Raw genomic sequence first — 22,282 nt, forward strand, 5'->3', positions numbered from 1 at the left:
TCCCAGCTCTCATCCATAACCGCTTGTACTGCTTCTGCATGATAATGTTGTTCTGGCTGGAAGTATGCAAAGCATTCAGAATACAGCATTTTATTACACTTGTGCATTTATTAGGAGGTTTCTGTTCTTTCAAGCAGTAAAATAAAATACCCAGTTCTTTCCCCACTGGAGAAGTTCTTCTTTTCTTAACTAGAACAGAATGTAGCAGCCTCTATTTCAACCCAACTTAATTTTTAAAAAATTAAATTAATTTATGTGAGTTGTGAACTTGTGAATGATCAAAAAAAATCACTCAGGCTGGGCTTTCTCCTTACCTTGAGACCACAGCTCATCCATTACTAAAACTCTCCCATTTCCATTAAGTCCCACTATAAACTTCAGAAAAGAGCTTTAGAAGCCTATTTGAATACCGTTTATAAAATCCTAAACCAACTGTGCATTCCTTCTCCCATTAACCCATGTTGTTACTGCTCTGTGCTTTGAAAGCCATAAAGTTACAAATTCAACAGAGTAAAAAAGAAAACAACCAGAGTGTCTCAGAGTGTGTGTGAGAGAGAGGTTTTGCTTTCTAAAAAATGCCAGCTTTAGTCAGGAATCTAGCAGACAGCTGACCACTCACAAAAGAAACATTTAGGGTTTTAAACCATCAGTTTGTAGCCAAATAACCAGCTGATGCAGAAGCATACGGAGAAATACGGCAGAGGCAAAGAAAAGAAGAAAAAGACAAGCAAAACTGACCAACTTTATAGAATACATACAAGTTCTCTTAATAACATATCCTGCTTTCCATAACTTGGCATTAATTGGTTAGCAAATGTAACTGGTCTCAATGTACTTTTTTTCTACTGATTTTGTTGCTGCTGCTACTGCAGCAGCGTGAGCACAATATGATACAAGCACACACACACAGCAGACTCGCCATAGGCAGAGATTCACACATTACACATTTTGACTCAGGATCCTGTGAAGTTGCTGTTGGTCTGGGATCTTTGCTACCTCTCTCCAGGCCTTTCCAAACTGGGAACACTTACTGCTGGGGGGTGGGGTGGGGATGGAGGGATTAGTATAAATACAAATAGCCACTTCGGTCAGGTGCTGCATTGGTGAGAAGGAAGGGAACGAAACCACCCTTTATGTCTCTTGTATGAACAGAACTCTGCTCATGAAAAGAAAAGGAGCAATTTCACCCTGTTCTCCCTCCTCACTACAGCTTCTCAAACCTAGCATCTATTAGAACAAAGTCTGAGTTCAGTGGCACCTCTAGGACCGACAAAGTTTTATTCAAGGTATGAGCTTTTGTGTGCATGCTCACAGCTTGAATAAAACTTCATTGCTCTTAAAGGTGACACTGAACTCAAACTACTGCTTCAGACCAACACGGCTACCCATCTGGACCTAGTGTCTTAGTACAAACAAGCCCTTCCTCCTCCCCAAGAGGAATAAAGATTCTCAGGGCAGAAAAGGGTGGGGGTGGGGGCAAGGAAGATCTCACAATCCTTGCGTAGGACCCAACTTGCTCTGTGTTTGCCACACAATCACAGAATTTATAAGAACATAAGAGAAGCCATGTTGGATCAGGCCAACGGCCCATCCAGTCCAACACTCTGTGTCACACAGTGGCAAAAAATTTTATATATACACACACACTGTGGCTAATAGCCACTGATGGACCTGTGCTCCATATTTTTATCTAAACCCCTCTTGAAGGTGGCTATACTTGTGGCCACCACCACCTCCTGTGGCACCTACTGTTTTGGAGTACAACTCTTTACTTCAGCTCATGTGTGTACAAGACTAAGCAGGAGAACTCTTGAGCTATTCCACAAAGCGATTTGAACAAGCCAGGAAGAAGAAAGAATGTAAACTAAAGCAAATCTTACACAGCATGATGCTTTCCAGTCAGAAAAGCAGATGTGCACATAACACACACAAAGCTTCCCTCAGCTGTAAACCTGAAAGATATTTCATTTTAATTCGCAATTTCCCCTCAATTTCCATTTGCTATCCTTCTCTGGATCACTGCTACACATGAAAATCAAGAATCACGGCTACAAAATGGGCACCCACCCCGATATTCTTGCTTCTCAAAATGAGCTAATGTTAAATTTTGCTTCTTCAGCTGCTGAACTGCACTTGCCTACATCATAGGGAAGACACACACAGAATAATCATTTAGCCATAGTCTTGGTGTTTACAGTGCCTGATACTTTCCCCATTCATTTCATGTAAAAAATGGTTTAAAGCCACGCTGAGAACATCACAAGGAAGCAGCTGGATGCCATGGAGAAACAACAGCAGCACAACCCCAAAGCTTTAATTTCCTTAAAAGGAAAAAGTCTGGTTTCTACATCTGAAGTGTAAAGCAATGTAAGTTTAATTAGATAAAAATCAGCATTTATTTTCCTCCTCCAAAGGACAGCAGGAGGACAAAAGGACCAGCCAGAGGAATAAATACGTAGCTCTCTTTCACTGTAGATTTTAAGAACTATTCTTTATTTTATTTATTGCATGTCTGTTCTATATTTCCTCTCCAGAGAGCCACTGCTGCTTATTTTTCTGCTCTGGTTCCCATCAATATGGATCATGTGGGAATAATGGCTGGCAGATTGTGTCCCAGGGTTGAGATCCACCTCCTTTCATTCTGTTATCCTTAATTGTACACTGAAAGCTGTTTCAGGTGCTGAGGAAGCACCAGACTGGCTGATATAGAAGATCTGTAATACTAAGCTGTGAAGAATCTTCTTAACCAAGGATATCCTGAGCAAGCTGAGAGCCACAGTGAGGGTCACCATGGTTCCTGGTTACATTTACACTGAATGGAAACTTAGGCTTGCATTCAGAGGTTTCAAGAGGAAACATGGCTTGCTGCTTAACTCATGCATTTGCTTGCTCCCTTCCAATGCACGTAGGACAAAGACTTTCTAGCTTTTAGAAGACTTCAGTCATCAAGGATGTTCAAATGCAAGGGCCAAGATAAATTTTGCTTCTGTCCCCATCAAAACTGGGATTTTAAGCCTGGACTAGGCATAGTTTAGAAACTCAGTTTGCGGCAAACAAATGAACTTCATTTGGACATCTTGACAAAACTGCAAAGTCTTCAATTGTAATATTTGCCTGAGTGGAGGAAGGAGGGAACACGCCAAGGAAATGCTCCTTGCTAACAGAGAGAGGCCTGAGACATCCAAACAGAGCCTTGGATACTAAAAACTGAGGCTACAAACTCTTGCTAAATTTGAAGTCTCCTTACCTGTAAAACAGGACTGTTATCAAAGTTGTAAGCGCTGGGCCTTCCCTCCAGAGTTGAAAAAGCCACGTTGCCTCCCGTGAGGGGAGAGATGTCGCTGAACTCATCTGTGCAAAGTGCTTGCTGTTCATCCTCCCCAGTCTTGATGAAACCCCGATTGGATTTGTGATAAGTGTTCTCACAAGATCCACTGTAATACTGGTAAGGGATCCATGGACCATCTTCCCGAGTACGCTTGTAGATGGCAAAACTCTCTGGTCGGCTGGTGTGGAATTTCAGACGCACGTATGTAATATCAAATGCTTTTCCTATAAAAGAAAACAATCAAGAAGAGTTGAGGAAATTAAATCCAAGCAGGTGACTTAGAAACAGAAAGAACATCTCTTCTGTAAGTACCAAGCTTTAAAAATATATATATTCACTGGATAGCACTGTATCCTGGCAAGCTAGAACAAGGAGCTATGCTCATCATATCACAGACCTGTAAACTCTCACTTGTCTAGAACAAACAGTAGGGAAAGTTTTATCAATTCAATGAGAATGAATCTCCCATGCCCCACGCCTACACGCAAACAAGCTCAATAAACAGACAGCAAAGTCATGTGGGTATGTAAAAACAGTTACAGGCTGGTAATCTTTATCAAAGTAAATGTGAGACTAATATATGTGTAGTTATTTAAAGGTTAAAGCAGCAAGGCTGACTTTCACATTTTCCTAGTTTACTAAGGCAATCTATTATTGTATTTCCCTCCTGCCTTTCTCTCTGAGTGTACATACTGACAACAGCCCTGTTATGCTGATCAAGATCTACTGACTGGCCCAAGGCCTCCCCAATGAGCTTTATGAGATGAGTGGGGATTTGACTCACATCTCCCCAGTTTAAGTACACACTACCATACCAATTTTCAACCATGTCTATGAAATACAACTGTAATGGCCATCCTTAAAAACATAATCATGGATCCATCGTTTAAGCTATACACATAAGTACTTGTAGTAAGGATCGATCAGCAAGAGCAGCATTCTTCTTTACAGTTACCATGAGACCTATTATTTCTGAGGAATGCACAGATCAGATTCCCAGTATGTGAAAACTCTATAGCAGACTGCTAATACCACAGGTTTGTATTTTGTTACTAGTTCCTATTTTACTTATGATCTCTTTGGAACATTTATATGCCACAGCTCTATAGAACCCTCTCAAAAAGGCTTACAAAGTAAAACATGGTAAAATCATGCAAAATAACAACAGTTAAAACCAGAGCATAACAGCAAAAAACCAAACAAACCACAAACTTCCAGCAGCCTAAAACTATTGGCATAGAACAGCTCTCAGTCTAGAAGCAGAATGAAAACTAAAAGAATTAACCCTTTAATTAAATGCCTGGGTTAAAAAAGTGTTTTGGCCTGGCGTATAAAAGATAGTAGGAAAGGTCCCAAGTGAACCTCAAAGGGAATATTAGAAAGCAATTCTTAAAAGCTAGTCTTTTTCCCCAGCCCCTTGTTATATAGTTTTAATTTTTGACATTCTAGCTTTAGGTGGCTGAAGACCAGAGCTTGAAATCAAGATACTGGTAAAGTATTTAAAATATAATATTTTTGCTCATTACTCGATTTTTGAGCTTTTAAGCTCAAAAATCTAGTAATGTGCAAAAATATTATATTTTAGTCATTTAGGTATAATGATGTTGGTGCTAAGGTGTGAAGAAACAGCCTGGAGAATTATGTCTGGAGGAGTATTTTGTCTAGTCTGTGAGTGTACTGTAGGTCTCCATATTAGCTGTTACAACACATCTATCTGTGAGCTGCAGAGTCACCTGTTCAAAGTGAACCCCAGCCAAAAATTCTATTAGTTGCCTTTGACAGGTTGTTAACCTGGCAGCTTGAGCTTCCGGCCCAGCTATATGAGGGCACTGAAAGTGTTACCGAGGTAATACTCCTGAAGGGCTAGAAATTTAACGTATGTGCTCCTACCCGATACAAATGGGACCTACATAACCTTGGGCTCATACCGGGAGACCCTGCAGACGTCATCCTGCGATGCAGACCCAGGAAGAAACTAATTTAGAATGACTGTGGAAGATGAACTTTGAGAGATAATATGTTCAACTTTCCTCTTTCCTTGCAGTCAACACAGCAAAGAGCTGTTGGAGCTGATCCACAGAACTTGGCAACTGAGACTCTCATGGTTACAGTTAGAACCAATAATTACCCAGTTCACTCTATTAACAGTTTGAAGCAAGGAACTGTTCACTGTTTAACTTACAGCCCTAGAAAGAAGAAGCCAGAGAGCAAGGCAGAAGCTCCTTCAGAATCATGACTAAAGGATATTAAGGATTTACAAGCTTTAATGCAAAGTCTACATTCTCCCTCTATTCCAGTGATGTAAAAGGAACCCTTTCTAGTCTACATGCATTTTCAAGCAGGTTTGTAGTGTTTAGCAGATGAACCTCCCTTATAGATTCCTTCTGGATACTAGCAAACATGCCCAAGTAAATGTCCATGTCAGTGGTTACTCACAGGAATCTCTGCTTCAATGTCTTTCAAATCCTGCAATTTTCTAAATTTTCCCTTTTCAGGGAGCCCTTTCTCTATATCAAAAATGTTTGACAAAGAATCAGCACAGGTTCCAAGGGATTCTACAGCAGAAGTAGGCAACCTTTTTCGACCCAAATTCTCCTCTCCCCCTGCCCAACAAAATCCTATCTGTGAAGAACTTGGAGCCATCAAATAAAGAGGAACAGAGATGTGGGTTGTACCAGACATACCTGAGACAATCCAAGCTCCAACAGTGGTTGCAGCACCTGGAGAGCGTACTATGTACTTTAGGTGGAGAACCAGACCGTGTGTGCCACACAAGACAACTTGACCGCAATGGCATCTTGTACAATGACTGCTGCTCAGTAACTTTTTCCTTGGAAAATGCAGTGCCAGCTCAAGGAGCAAGTGATTTCCTCTCACCTTGCTTCTCTACTGGGTAACATGGGCGGGACAGGAGGAAGGGTTTGCTGGTTCACCTCACCTGCCTAAACAATCAGCTGGCAACCAAAGGGAAATGAGGGAAAGCAAAACAGCTGCTGTGGAACCAATGTCAGAGCATGCCACATAAGCAAGTGGTGGCAGCACAAGTTGCTATTGCCTGTTCTTTGTAGCAGGGGGGAGGACGGAGAAGGGGAAATAGGCAGGGGAGTATCCTCTGCCTTCCCTTCATCTAAGAGGTGGCTCTGAATTCTGCTTTCATGTTTCCTCACAGGGTGGTACAATTTTAACAGACTCAGGATTTGCGTCGTGGGGAGAAGCTGTTTGGAACTAGAATTGAAAAGAGGTCATCTCAAGCCTCACTGTTCAAGAACAGTGGCAACTTCTGTTGGAAGTCGCTTCAAGGAATTTTTTTTCAGCAAGGACTTGCTAGACAGTTTTCCACTACAACAGGGGACAGTGCCTATTGTTTTCAAGTTTAACAGTGAGGCAGACTGAGGTAGAGCTGGCTGCCATTCCCAGGCCTGGATTTAAAAGCAGGAAATATTCTGTCAGCAGCCTCCCCAAAGCTCAAGACAAATGGCTTTTTCACTACCAAGCCAAAATCAGTTGCGTTATGAACTTCCTCGCCTGTTGGGTCCCAGTGACATCAGTAGGAATGACAAAAGACAGCGACCTTACACAGCAGTGGAGAGACCAGGGTGTTCAAAAGGCTTAATGAGAATTACAGCTGTAGAAAGAGTCTGAAAAAAAATAAAATGCTTCAAAAGTCACCTTCCACTCAGGGTTTGTGGGCTGTGAGAAAAGTTCCCAGGATGAGGTGTACAGCTGCACATCAGCTGTTATTGTTTCACCTCAGTGGGCAAGGCTGTGCATACACAATCAGACCGTAACCCAACAGGCCCTGCAGCCAGGCAACAAAACGACACCAGAGAAAGCTATCTCACTCAACAGCACAGCAGATAAGGTTTTTACTGGCACTATTTAAAAGTTTTAAAAGAACTCTTAGTTATTTATGGCATGAATGTCACCTCATGCTTTACTGGTTTTCTTAGGCTGTGAACAAATATTCTTCAGTTACACCAGGCCTATTTTTCACTGCATTCTGTTGCAATGGGATTCCTCCTAATCATTTTACTCTGCTGAAAGAATATTGTTGTGGCTCATTAAGAGTGTGGCAAGCCAAAAACAGAAATGAAACTGGGGGTGGGGAGATTAATCCGCAATCTGCAATGGAGGTATCTGTCACGGCTGGGGCCGGGTCAGGCAAAGTCCAGAGGCAGTCCGAGGTCTGTAGCCAGTAAGCAGAAGGGTCCGAGGCGCCAAATCCGAATCAGTGTGCCAGTATCGCAGGTCCGAGGTCCAGAAGCCGAGGTCAGGGAGTCCAGAAGTCAAAAGCCAAAGTCAGGGAGTCAGGAACCAAAGTCAAGCCGGAGTGGATGCTAGGATGTCAGAGAGATGACTAGTTGCTTCCACAAAGCCTCCTCCCAAAGCCCACAGCTATATAGCCCTCTGCTGCCTGTTGCTCATTTGGGCTAATTGCTGTCTCAGAGCAGCAGCCAGGATCCTGCCGAAACTTAAGCATCCTCACACTTAGAAGGGCCAGAATCCTTTCACCACTCAGGGCTCAGGGAGCGTCTTGCTTGTGAGCGTGCCGCCCTCCTCCAATCCCTGAGGTCCTGACGAAGGCGGTCACGCACACGAACCACCCGAGAGGGCGAGGCAGGGGGGCTTGGATCTTCTTCAGCAGGAGGCAGGGGCACTGGTGCAGGTGGCAGGGGCACAGTTCCTTCTGCAGGCTCTGCAGGCTCGGTTTCTTCTGCAGGGTCCCCAGCACCCATGACAGTATCTGACTTCTTACAGGAGTATAGATTATAAAACCATCAGATGTACCAGTGACTTAAAATGCACAATAAACATACTGTACATTCATATAAACACTTAGAAGTTCATTTATATTTTCTTTACTGTCATGAACTTAATGTCTTCATGACCCCACTCTTGCAAGGAGTTAGATGCTTCCTTTACTACTGCCTTGGAAACAGATTCTCCCCCCCCTTTTTTTTAATTAGAGCCAGTGCATAATTAAGTGCCTTATTTATTCATTTTGTTTCCTTAACTTTTTATTATCGCAGACCACAAGAACCTGGGTATTACACTGAGTTATTTTCAGATGCCTGCTGAGTATTTTAGTTAGTTAATCTGTGGTTGACAGAGGACTGGGGGGAGGAAGGTCTAAAGGCCATTTAAGATTTTAAAGCCTCATTATATCAGACAAAGAGTGCCACCATAGATACGAATGCATAATTGATGTTTAGTGAGTACCATTTTATAAGTTTTCCCTCAGAGTGTTTGAAATGTGGATACTATAAACAGATTTAGCAAAGGAAAGCTAAATTTTATATTTAAATATAATGTAAAACTAAGATATTCTTAAGGCTTTGATCTCTAGATTTGTTTTCACAATCAATATTTTAATGCTCTTTATGCTGTTTATTCATCAAGCTCCTTACAATGTATTTTGAAAATAATCTAAAGTTTTAATCAAACAATAAATCCTTCATTTTTGAGCCAAGGTGTGAGACTTCAGTTCTCCTGGTTTTCTCAGCTCTTTGGTGCAGCTCATCATAACAACAAAAGAGAAGCCATGTTGGATCAGGCCAGTGGTCCATCCAGTCCAACACTCTGCACCACACAGTAGCCAAAACCCAGGTCCCATCAGGAGGTCCACTAGTGGGGCAAGGACACTAGAAGCCCTTCCACTTTCACACCCTCCCCCCCAAAGCACAAAGAATACAGAGCATCACACGCCCCTGACAGAGAGTTTCATCAATACCCTATGGCTAACAGCCATCCATTTCTTCTCCCCAAAGCCTACCAAATGTACTGTGGCATGAACTTCTATGTGAAAACTTCATCAGATACATGGTGGAGAGACAGCAAGTGTGCTGCCATTAGATACACACAGGTTTCTGATTTGGAGAGAAGAGAAAAATTGTGGTCACTGGAGAAGCTGCAAATGTACTAACGGCTGCAAGAAAGATTAGAAGCCATAGACATAAAAAAGAAATACTGCACTAGTCAATGGGAGACAGTAATGTCCTATTTATTGCGAACACAGTAATCTATCTCCTACATGACTACGTCCTCAGACACCCTTTTGTGCATGGAAACAGGAACTGAAGATGGAACCAATTACAGTGTTTGTGGAACATACAGTTTATGTGTGGAGATAGGAACTGAAGATGGAAGCAATTACAGTGTGAACTGTTTACTATGCTTTTTGTAACTCAGGTGGCAGCAAAACAGTAGTGGCAACCAGACATAGTTGGATGTATTTTTACATTCACAAGCTACTTCCTTCATGCAAATACAAGCCAAAGTATAAACCCATGGACAATGGGTGCAAGCAATTTAGTAGCAATGCAAAAACCAGCTCACAGTCTCTACAGCCCACAGCTGGAAACCTTGCTCCAAAGACAGGTGAACCCCCTCCCAGAATAACACTCCATGAAACACAGAGGCATACCATGCACACAGGCAGTGCATACATCTAAGCCCCCTGAGAGGGCCCTGTTCCAATCCCAACACCTTCACCTACTCTTCTGGTGGCTGCAGCTGCAACGTGAAGCACCATTGTGGATTACTTTGGCAACTGAAAATGCTGATGGCGAAACCAGTGGCCCAAGGAGAAACCAGTGGCTGGCCCTAGTACTTTAATTTTTTAAAATCTGTTTGGGACTCGCTTATATCTACAGATGTGTGCCTACAGCAGGGTAAAACTGAAAACATTAAGCTTGTAGTCTTATAGCCACATATCCACTATTTCTGATCTTGTTAAAGAATCACTGGTTTAGGATACAGTCCAAAAACCTCCAATTTGCAGCAAAAAACTAAGAATCTAGCAGCAACTGGTTAATTTGTATAAATCCTTTGTGGGCTGGGGAGAGAAAGACAGACTAATAATCTGTGCTATGGTGCTATAACTTTGTATGACTTCACCTTGACTTGTTATTAAAACGATGCAGCAAACACCACCTTAGCAAAAGGATGTATGAGAAACAAGAAATTCTTGGCAGCTAGGAGGACAGCATAGGAGCTCAAACATTTGTTCCCAAAAAACAATTACGGTAATATAGATGCTTACAAAACCAAGCTATCCTCTAAAACTTCATTTGGGAAAACTATTATTCTTAAATGGCCCAAGCCAAACAGAAGAAATCCAATTTGTAAAGTACAGGACATCCCAACACAAGACCTTGCAGTGAGACTAACATTACCACTGGATTATAACGGTTTAACTCAGAGGTGTCTAACTCATTTGTTATGAGTGCCGGATATGACATAAATGACAGTTTGTCAGGCCATCCCACGTACACCATAAATTTTAATGCCAGGTGGTACTGGAGATACAAATGTAATAAAAGGACACATGCAAACCTAACTAACAATATTATATTTTAAACTCAAAATACAAAGAAAAGTAATTGATTCCTAGCTGTCAAAGTAATTGATTCACTGGGGAACCTACAAAAGCCTGGCTCTCCCAGATTGTAGCCTCAGATGCTAGCTAGGGCACCACCAAAGATGACATAGCTTGGTAACTGTTCAACCATTCCCAGATCAGGCATTATTTAATACTACAACCAGCACAATGCCAACCCATGATTGGAATATTGTTAATTTACACTGTTTTAATGGTCTTATTATCTGATATTTATTGTAATTGTTTTTATTGTTTACGCTATTGATGTAACCTGCCCTGAGCCCATTTGCAGGAAGGATGGGGTATAAATCTAAATAAATACCCCACCCCACCCCGTTCTAATCTCTTTTGCATTTCCCACAGAAGCCGCAGGGCTGAGGGAAAGGCCCAACACAGAAACTGTTTCCAAAACCTACAGGGGACACTTTTTGTCCTCCATGACCCTTTTTCCCTCATGGGCCAGAAAAGAGCTCTAGATAGGCCAATTCCATCCCACAGGCCGTTATGTTTCACACCCTAATTTAACTTATTAACCAGAGAACAGGCATAAATCCAATATTAAAAAATCACAAAACAAACCAGGAGAACATTTTAATCTCCCAGGACATTCCACTGATGACCTAAGAGTGGCCAAGTCCTCAAACAGAAAAGCTTCAGGGGAGTTTACAACATAAGATTGCTGAACCTGAGTTCATTCATGATTTCAGAACAATGGGCACACACCCAGGGCTGAATAGGAATAGCAGGGGTGGCCAACGGTAGCTCTCCAGATGTTTTTTTGCCTACAACTCCCATCAGCCCCAGCCAGCATGGCCAATGGCTGGGGCTGATGGGAGTTGTGGGCAAAAAACATCTAGAGAGCTACCGTTGGCCACCCCTGGAATATAGGATTCCTTTCCCACTGGAGAAGCTAATTTTCTGCCCCTAACATTTCTCTCCTGCTCTAATCAACCTGATTACATTTTGCATTGTACCTTGATTCTTGATTCCTTTCTTTGCATTACCCTCTCTCACCTTTTGACTGGGATAAAAGGACTCAGGGATCTCCTTTCCAACTTGTATCCAATAACAGAAGCTTTGGTTCTCAAAAGCATATTACACCCCCCCACAAAAAAAACCTTGTTTGTCCCTAAGGTGCTACTGGATTCCAATCTAACTCTCTCACAGAATTTGCACACTCCCCAAAGATTGGTATGACACTGACTACTCAGAAAGTCATTTGAAACTCTGTTTTTCTTCTCCCATATGCACTGCAGGACGTTGAGAGAAAGCGGAAGAAGTTAATGTTTCCAGAAGGCTTTGAAGTCTGCAATCCAGCAATTACTGGCAAGATTAAAGAAATAAGCTTCCTATTCCTGTCATGAATCTTCCAAAAACTAACTAGAAAGAAGCAAGACAAAAATGCAAACAATAGTTAGTACCAGAAATATTGTTCTGTGACATGAAATGAACCACCTAAACTTCATGGCCTACTGGTGGCTATACTAACTGGCTGCACTTCCTTCACCAGTCCTATACCATGTTCACACAGACCGGAAACTCACTAGCATCAGAGTTTTTTTAAACTATATTTTCTTCACACAGAAAATGAACAGCCTTGGTAATAAACATATGATTATGTAGCATATCAAAACTCTTCCTGTCCACTGTTTGTCTATTAAATTTCTATGTTTGCTAGTAACGTCAATTTTTGAGTACTGCAGGTCATTTGTTTACACCCTACTCCTTCAACCAACCCAACCTGGACAGCCCAGGCTAGCCCAATCTTGTCAGAACTCAGAAGCTAAGCGGGGCTGGTCCTGATCAATATTTGTATGGGAGAACTCTAAGGAATACCAGGACCATGATGCAGAGGCAGGCAATGGTAATCCACCTCCAAATGTCTCTTTGCTTTGAAAACCCTAAGGGGGTCACTGTAAGTAAGCTGTTTCCACCACCATCCCTTCAGCCAAAAGGTTCTCAAAGTAGCATGTCATTTATTTATTTTATTTATACCCCACACTCTTTCCCCACAGGGAACTTTGGGCAGCTAAGTCCATTTAAAATACAATATAAATATAAATACAACAAACAATAAATCCAATTAAAATATCAACTTAACAAGCCAACCTGAAGGATACAAACTGGCCAGCTCAGGGGGGGACACAGTGGGAGGGCTTCTAGTGTCCTAGCCCCACTGATGGACCTCCTGATGGCACCTGGGTTTTTTTGCTCACTGTGTGACACAGTGTGTTGGACTGGATGGGCCACTGGCCTGATCCAACACGGCTTCTCTTATGTTCTCCCCAGTTCATAATACTAACCAAAGCCCGATGAAACAAAGCAGCCTTGCAAGCTCTATGGAATGCTGAAAAGATCCACAGGGCATCAACTTTCCCAGAGAGCTGGTTCCAGAGAGAAGAGGCAGCCAGTGAAAATGCCCTTGCCCTCAATATAACCAAATTGAGATCACCAGCTTCAGGTTTCATTTTGGGCAGGAGCTCACAGGAGCGGAACTCCAGAACCTCTAAATTTTATTGTGATCTTTCTTACCTCACCCTCCCAATACTTGCTTTTGGGCTTGATTGTTTAAACCGCCTGTGAGAACTTTGCTGAACTCTGACAAACTTTCTAATATTTTCCTCCACAAAAAATGGAGAAATAACCAAAACTTATACAGCAGACAGCTGGAAATCTTCATCCTGCCAGTATGGCCACATAGGAGAAAGTATTTTTAAAAGCATGATGGGAGTAAAGTTTTATTATGACAATTATAGTGCAAGAAGCATTTGAAGGTAGATGCTGAACTGATATAATTTAGTACACCTTCCGGTGATGTAAGGAGAGTATGGCACATGCAAATGACTTGTGCTAGTGAGCTCTGGCACCTCTTTTTCTACAAAATGACCCCTGACTAACTTAAAACAACACTGCAAAATAATGAAAAAGTATAATGTAACACCACCCAGGAAACAAAATCAAAGTATGTTTAGAGGGAAAGGCTATTACCAAATAAAAAGCAGGTAAGAACATAAATATCTCTGTATCTGCTAAGCTGCCTCCTTTCTCAGAGGGAAGATCCTCAGCCTGTATGGTACCCAAAGAGCCCCATCACCAAATTGGAGTGAAAAGCCAGCAAGACTCGGATTAGTAACTGGGTTTATTACTGGTGAACTGGTTTGTGGCAGGACATGGAGAATGAGTGTTTCAGTTGTCAACAATCCATAGAAGGAAGCCCCATGACCGCTGCTGTTCCCAAACAGGGGTACACTGACACATGCTGCTTTGTCTAGTCTTTTGTGTTTGTCCATTCTTTTAATGTCATAGTGGAATAATCCTTGGTAAACTCATTCAAAGAGAACAAGGACTTCAACCAAGGAAGAGGGGAGATGATCCAGAAAGTGTGAATTAACTCTAGCTAGCAATGGTTTAATGTTTCTTTCCCTAGACAACCTTGCTATATTTTCCTCTGTTGCAGAACATTTTCCTATTTGTTCTTCTTGCTTAAATTAGACTTAGTGGAATAAAGCACTGTTTAGAAACCGAAGCGTTTGGATCCTTGTGAAAGAGAGTTAGCCCTTAGATCACTGAGAAACCTTACAACGGCGCTGACTGCCCTGGAGAGGACAGACCCTCCCTACCTGAGAGAGAAATCCAGAAGGGAGAGGGCAGCAAGAAACTGGAATAGTCCACCCTCCCCTCTCATGCACACATATCTAGTTGAGGTGAGCCATAACATCCAAAACACAAGCCAATCCTGATCTCTCTAGACCAGGAGTGTCAAACATGCGGCCCGGGGGCTGAATCTGGCCCCCGAGCAATTGGCTGTCATCTGCTTTCTTCTCCCTCTCTTTTGCTTTGCAAGGCTTGCTCAATTGCACAAGAGCTACAAAACAAAATCTCTATTTTTCTCCATTGGCTGGGGTTCTTCCCTTGGGGAGGAAGGGGGGAGACAGAGCTTGCTTTGCCAGGCTCTCTCAATCGCACAGCAGAGTTACTGAGCCAAACCTCTCTTCCTTCTGTTGGCTGAGGCTCCTCCCCCTCCTGGTCCCCTGAGGAAGGAAGAAAAGAACCAGAGCTTCCTTTGCCCAATTCTCTGGATCCCATTGGATAAATACAAAGAAAGCAGCTTTAAGACTAATGAATGCTAATGTTTCAAGCATGTTTTATTTTAAGTTTTTTTCAAACAAAATCTTTGTGTTTGTTTGCGTTCTTTATAAAGTTTATATATCTGCAACCTAATCTTAAATAAGAACACACGTGGCCCATCCTGACATAGCCCAACCCGACAAGGTCTCATTTATGTCCGATCTGGCCCTCATAACAAATGAGTTCAACACCCCTGCTTTAGATAGACTAGTAGAACACCATGTTCTACAGTATCACTGGCCACTGCGAAATCCAAGAGAAGCAACTGGAAGTATTCTCCCAGGTCTTATTTTGGAGATTATTCATCAGGGTGACAATGGCTATTTGAGTCCCAACAGCTAGTCTGGATTCTGAAGATATACAGTACAGATTCTGACATACTTAATCCAGTAATCTGTTATCACAAGGATGACTTTTTGGCCTCTAGGTTGCTAATTTAGAGGCCAACAGAAGTCCTGGGCCTACAAATGCCTCTGCATGTGGGGGTACCGCCCCCCCCCCCCACCAACATTCCTTCATCACTGTTGGTATTGCAGTAAAGAAGTTTCTGTTTGGGTTGCTTCACTTCCTTCAAACCATTTTTGGCATTCACTACTAGTGAAGTGCAGCTGCTGACATATTTAATCCAGTAAGCAGGTGAAAGGAGCCTGCAGGTGAACGCAATAGGTCTCTGAGGAGGTTGTCTCTTGTCCTTTTTAAAACTAAAGCAGGAAGCCTGAAATCTAGTTGCACGGACAGCCAAATGGAACCAGTTCGTGGAAAGTTTTCACAACAACAGAGATTAGCAGAGCAAGGAAACTATAACCACAGACATCTTATAGATGAAGTGAAATGAAGCTAAGTGCCAAAAAAGACCACAAAAAGAATATCTATCCATTTTAGCCAAGATGCTGAGCAATATTTTGTTTCAACTTTAAGAAATCTACTGCCATAAACACAAGCTTTGTTTACTCTTTAGTGTGATTATTTTTGGAGCAGGAGGACATGGAGAAGATTCAACACTTAGACTGCAAACCACTGAAATGTCACTTTTTCTGCACAAATCTGTGGACGGGATTTTGTTTATTTCTTTTTAAAGATCAACTGGATGCTGATAAGAGCTCAACCACTGCCCACTCTTCAGTCAAATCATTTATCTTTTGGGTTCCCTTCCAGCTCTTAGGGTTTGAACTGGAGAAAGCGCTGGATGGGGAAAACTGGACCAGAGTCAATGTATTTAACAACACATAATTATTAAATTTTTAAAAACACAAATCATTTTAGCATGCCAAAGTGTCAGAAAGCTTTTAAAATAATGGTCTGTTTTATTATCCTGGAACAGAGATCAATCCATTTGTCTTTATTTGTCAGAAGTATTTGGGTTGGGTTAAAGACAGAATGAATTTATGCAACAAAGATTTCTTTAAGAACTAAGAGAGTCTTCAGATTAGTAGTTAGAATATTCTGAACAGAAGGTCTAAAGGAAATGGGTAGAAATAGCACCAAAATATTTTCCAGTTTGGTGCAGTGGTTAGGAGCATGAACTCTAATCTGGGAGAACTAAGTCTGATTCCCCACTTCTCCGCATGCACCTGCTGGTATGACCTTGAGTCAGTCACAAGTTTTTTCAGAGCTGTTCTCTCAAGAGCAGTTCTCTCAGAGCTCTCTCAGCCCCACCTACCTCACAGGATGTCTGTTGTGGGGAGGGGAAGGAGATTGCAAGCCACTCTGAGACTCTGAGTGAAGGGTGGGATATAAATCCAATCTCCTCTTTTTCTTCCTTGGATGAATATCAGAATACCTGTTGTCTAATGTATTAGCGACTTCACACACCCTTTCATTTCCTACAGACTGGAGGGGTCCCACTTCAGTAACCTCGGTAATGCTACTCTTCTAAAAGTTGCTTTGAACATTCTACAGCAGCTAAAAGAGATGAAGCACATATGAGCTGTTGTTCCTTTCCCTGTCTTATGATGGGGGATAGGGTGGAGAAGAAAGATGCATTCTGTCAAACACTGGAAGAACACCCTACCCCAGGCTTTCCTTAGCCAGTGTGTGGTCCCATTCCCCCCTTCTCTCTCTCCCTTCCTTGTGCTTACCTTCATTCCTTTTTAATACGTGACCCTTTTAGAAAGCAGAGATGATGGTATGGTGCTTGGCTCCGCCTCCTATGGCAGCCATTTTGGGGTAGTGCTCACCATTCCCTCTCAAAATTCCACAGATGCCCACAGGCTCAAAAAACTTGGGGATTCCTGATCTAACATACACCACACTTATTCATTGCCATATTCAACTAAGCCTTTCACAAGTCAGAAATTTCTGCTTGTGTTTCCACTGCACATGTATACACACACACACACACTTATACTTTGCATTTCCATTTATTCCTCACTCTTGCTGTGCTGAGGAAGTGCATGCATGACTGCAAACATCAACTAGGTTTGTGATCACTATGACATCCAAACTGAGACACAGGCCGCATTTTAATACTGTATTAGCTCTGGGTTTCGTATGTGATCCCCTACACATTTAGATTGTGTGTTCCCTATGGAACTCTTGTTGCTAGCCGATACCAACTATTATGGACCCTGACGATTCACACATAAATAGGTTTGCAGACAAAAATACGCTTCGTGTCCCCAAACCACTGTTTATGGATGTGATTATATGGAATACAGGTATTTCCCATCTCTCCTCTAGAGAGGGACAGCAAGAACATTTGTTGCCCTGGCCAGCAATCACCTGAGTCAGAGAACAGAGTGCCAAAACCCTAGCCTTCTCCTCTGCCCACAGATTCACAATAAAAACAACTGCCCCTACCATACTTAGCTGTCTCCTGGGTGGAGATCTTGGAAGGCAAAGCGCTTCCCTTAGTCAACAGGATTTGGGCCCATACATTGCCCGATGATCTCGACTTCATCAATGAATATTTCATCATTCTGGAGTATGTGCAAAAAAGTGCCTTGGGCTATATTACAAGAATAATTTTAGCTAGCAGTTGAACCTTGGGATTTGGAAGGCAAGTTCTCTTCTTTTAAACTGGCAAATTGAGAGACTGAAGCTTGGGATTCACACATACAATGCAGAACAAAGTTTGAGTCCAGCGGCACCTTCAAGACCAACAAAGTCTTATTCAAGGTATGAGTTTTCGTATGCATGCACACTTCCTCAGATACAGTGAAATGGAATTTACCAGTCCATATGAACATATGAAGCTGCCTTACACTGAATCAGACCCTCGGCCCATCAAAATCAGTATTGTCTACTCAGACCGGCAGTGGCTCTCCAGGGTCTCAAGCTGAGGTTTTTCACGCCTATTTACCTGGACCCTTTTTAGTTGGAGATGCTGGGGACTGAACCTGGGACCTTCTGCTTACCAAGCAGATGCTCTACCACTGGACCACCGTCCCTCCCATACATATAAGCAAGAGGTTGAACAGCAAATTAGCATACAACGTATTGAAGATGTTTAAACAGGTGCAAACAGGAATAACAAACAAAGTTTATGCCACCATTGTTTGGATTTAATTCTGGGGGAAGCTAGTGAAGCAAATAAATATGTCAAAATTGGAGAATCTGCTAATTTGGATAAATGTATGCTTGTTCTGATGTCTTCCCAAATGCCAGGGATGATGAGGAGCCAATGAAGTATAGTGGTAACAGTGCTGAGCTAGGATCTCAGAGACCCAGGTTCAAATCTCCACTCCGTCATGGAAGCTTGGACAACTCACAAACTCTCAGGCTAACCCACCTCACAGGGTTGTTGTGAAGGTAAAAAGGAAGAGAGGAGAATGGTGTAAGCTGCTTTGGGTCCCCACTGGGGAGAAAGGCAGGGTATAAATGAAGCAAGTAAATAAATGAATGGAAATGCAAGGTATAAATGTTATACACACACACAGTACAAACACAAGTTTCTGGAATTTTGTCAAAAGCATATCTGCATAAAGCACTGATGAAAGATCTATTGGCTCAGAAAATCCCATGCCAGCACTAGCTTGCAGCTCCAACCAGAACATTGCACCTGCTTTGCCAGAAGGGGTGTATGTGCGTGTTTTAAGGTCACTGGCAGCCAAGGCTGTTAGATTAAAATGGCTGGGAAAGGTTACAACCTTGTTCATCCTTTTGGACCAATATCAGAGGTATTAAGGAAATGCTACGTACAGCCTTGAGTCTATTAATACAGAGAGGGAGAGAGAGAGAGAGAGAGAGAGCAAGCAGATGCCTTTTAAAGTCAAAGGGAGAAGGGCCCCTCCCTTGTCCTCAGAACACAAGAGCCCCTTGTTCTCGTGCTCTTCAGAACGGATGGATAATTTATATCACAAAATATCCCTGCCAGCTGGCACTCCCGCTACAAGTGCCAGATTGTGAGAAGATTGCCTTCATGAGATAAGCATGGGCCGAAGTTCTCCCACCACTTCTCCCCCCCCCTTGAACTTTTGGATGTGGCTTATCGACACGTACCTAATTTAATAGTCTGCTAATTCTCTTTTTGGGGTAATGAAGCCTTGTCTAAAAACAAAGAAGGTGAGGACAGGATGAAGGTTACTTTATTAAACCAGTGCCCACACAGATGCTACTTAATCTATCAACGTGGCATGATGGAGAACAATCCAAGGCTCCCATTCACACCAGCACACCTCTACCGCAGTCAGCCATGTGCCCTCATTATAGGTTTGTCAGTACCTAAGTCTCAACAAGGAATCCCCAGTTTTGCAGGCTCCTCCCCACCACCAGTCAGCTGGCCAGTGGGGGGTGGGGGGAATCCTGCCCCAACAGCCAGAATATGTCTTTAGATTTCAGGCAGAGTTAGAAGCTTGCAAACAGCTTCTGTTTTGAAAGGTGTGTGTGTGCCTTTAAATCTCTAAAAAACTGAAGCTTGGGGGGGGGGGGGAGAGGCAAAGCCACATGTGTGAGAGAGGAAGCGAGAGAGCTCAGTCCCGCTGTTCCTTTTGCATTCCTTTCAGAAGCTGTTTGGGATAGTAAAGAGATAGTTAAAAAGAAAAGACAGTAAAGAGTTAAGTAGAACCTGATTATGGAATAGAGAAAAACTCCATACCCTAGACCGACATTTTCTTAAATTGGTAGGAATACAGTAGATTGTTACATTCAGCAACTCTAGTGCATAAAACTATCTACACCAGGGAGATCACAAAACTGTGGGCAAGCAAATTATTTATTTTGGCTGGTGTATGTGTGTGTGTGCTCACTTTCATTTAGTAACTGCTGAGGAACCAAAAAGGCAAAAAAAAAAAGGAAGAGGAAATGAATACTATTCAGGGGAACTGCATTGCTATATTTTTATTTATTTGGAATGGGAAAGTCTCTTGGCTCCACCCCATCTCCAAAGTCCCCAGATATTTCCTTAATTGGATCTGGCAACTCTAACCCATTGCCACTGACCTAAACTACACTTTCTTCATTGCTACAGCAACCACTCCAGGCACGAGAATGAGTGGGGACAACTATGAACTGCAGCTCAGTTTGTGGTGAACCAGATACACTGTTCTGTATCTTACAATTCTGCTGAGCAAAGTTGGAAGCCTTATTCCATGTGGCTCTTCCTCTAGCAGAAGTGAAGCTGGAGGAAGATTTCAGATTTGCTCAACAGAGTGGTGGGATACAGGTCATGGAGTGGTCACATATCAGCCACAAAATCATAATGAAAACTCTCCTTCAGAAAGTGTGCACACACACAAAACGTTCCAAAGCCAACCCCAAGCTTCTAACTAGCAATACCTGCAGCAAGTAGAAATTGCCTCCAAGCGAGCAGGTGAATTTCTTTCCCTTGCTCTGTGTGGATGGGTAGTTATTCATACCAAAATTTGCATATGATGTACAAACTAACACACAGTAAAGGCAATAAAGGTCACCACATTACACAGTAGGACACAAATACTATTTAGGCTCCAAAACTAGTACAATGACAATGCACAGCAAACAGAAAGCTACAATAAACTCATCAGAAATTGTTTTGTGTAGGCTAGTCCAGGCTACCCTAAGAACATCACATCTCAGAAACTAAGAAAGGTTGGCTCTGCTTAGTACAAATGGGAGGTCAAGGAACCCAGGGTTACTGAGCAGCCAATGGCAAACTACTTCTGAAAGTCTCTTGCCTTGAAAACGCTATGTGGGTAACCATACGTTGGCTGCAGCTTGATGACACCTTACACATACAAAGCAGACTTAGAAAAATACATCTTAAAAAGAACATGGGAGTTCATTATCATTTTCCTTTCAGTCCTTAACACAGCTGCTTGCTCATAAAAGCCAAAACGCAGGAAAAGGAGTCCAGCATGCAGCCTCAAGTAACGCAGCTTTATTTTAACACAGAGTTGTGTTCATGCACAAACTTGCCCTTTTCCGATTCACAGCTCTAGATGCATGCACGTACACAAAACTATGCATGGTTCTGAACACCTGGCACCACGTTTATCACAGGATCCAGGCACCTACTTCTGCAATATTAGCATTATCAGAGATCAGTTACTACGCTGGCACACTAATGATGCATGCGCTGGTGCCAGAGACCCAATTTAACCTTGCCACTGACTACATAGAACCCAGAAGATAGGGTTTTGAAAACAAAAGAATCTCATGCACAGGTTGGCAGCAAAAGCCACACGTTTTTGCTATGCCACACAAATTCATGGACACAGTTTAAAGGAGTGAAGTGGTGGGAGGGGAGGTGGTGATGAACTGTTTCCATTAACTGAAGGAACAGACCATGTACCTTTATTCTGTAGATTCTGCTGTGATTTACATGCATCTTATCTGGATCCTATATTTCAATCCCTGGAGGGTAAATCTGATGAAAACAAGATAGTAAGTTTATTAGCCTCAAATAAGACTGAAACCGTCTAAGTGGTGGCAAACTTCCTTTACTGTGCTTATAAAAGGAGAAGTCTGTTTAGAATGTTTAATCAACCACCTTTCCCTCCTGCTTCCTTGATTTGATACTGTTGTTGTTATGCCAATAAAGATTCTGTGACTGTAACTGTTTCCAGTACTGTGACCCACAAGAAAACCAGCACTGTGGCCAAGCCCCTTTTCTACATGTACTCTACATCTGATCTGAGCAACAGGGCCTGGGCAGGAGAACTGTAGCTGTTGGGATAGGGAAAGGATGTCTGTGAGAGAGGGTTCAGCATCCCCTATCTGCTGGGTGGCAGTACATGCTTAAAGACTACTCAAAGTTTAGTGTGACACAGACCTCCATTAGACTCCATGTACCACTGAGGTAGGGCCCAGAATAGGCCTTTCCTGCCTTAACAGCCTCAAAAGTGGCAGGAATAATAACTGCAAACAATTGTACTTGGTTTCCTATCCAGTGTTGGTGTTAGGGAGAGACAACTCAAGTTAATAACCACACCAGAAAAATTACCAGCACCACTTCCATAATGTATAAATGTAATGCCCACCTTCCAACTGTGCATTCAATGAATTCACAAAGAAAACATCTCTTTTTT

General features: G+C 42.4%; 1 protein-coding gene across 1 annotated transcript in view; it reads right to left on the bottom strand.

Annotated features, from left to right (window-relative positions):
* The window catches only part of LAMC1 (laminin subunit gamma 1), a 157,838-nt gene that overhangs the window by 68,563 nt on the left and 66,993 nt on the right, over nucleotides 1–22,282 (bottom strand). The window contains exon 2 of the mRNA XM_060232417.1: nucleotides 3,248–3,552. Coding sequence (XP_060088400.1) covers nucleotides 3,248–3,552 — 305 coding nt within the window. The remainder of the gene's footprint in view (nucleotides 1–3,247; nucleotides 3,553–22,282) is intronic.

This window comes from Heteronotia binoei, chromosome 2 (assembly GCF_032191835.1).
Source record: "Heteronotia binoei isolate CCM8104 ecotype False Entrance Well chromosome 2, APGP_CSIRO_Hbin_v1, whole genome shotgun sequence".
NCBI lineage: Eukaryota > Metazoa > Chordata > Lepidosauria > Squamata > Gekkonidae > Heteronotia > Heteronotia binoei.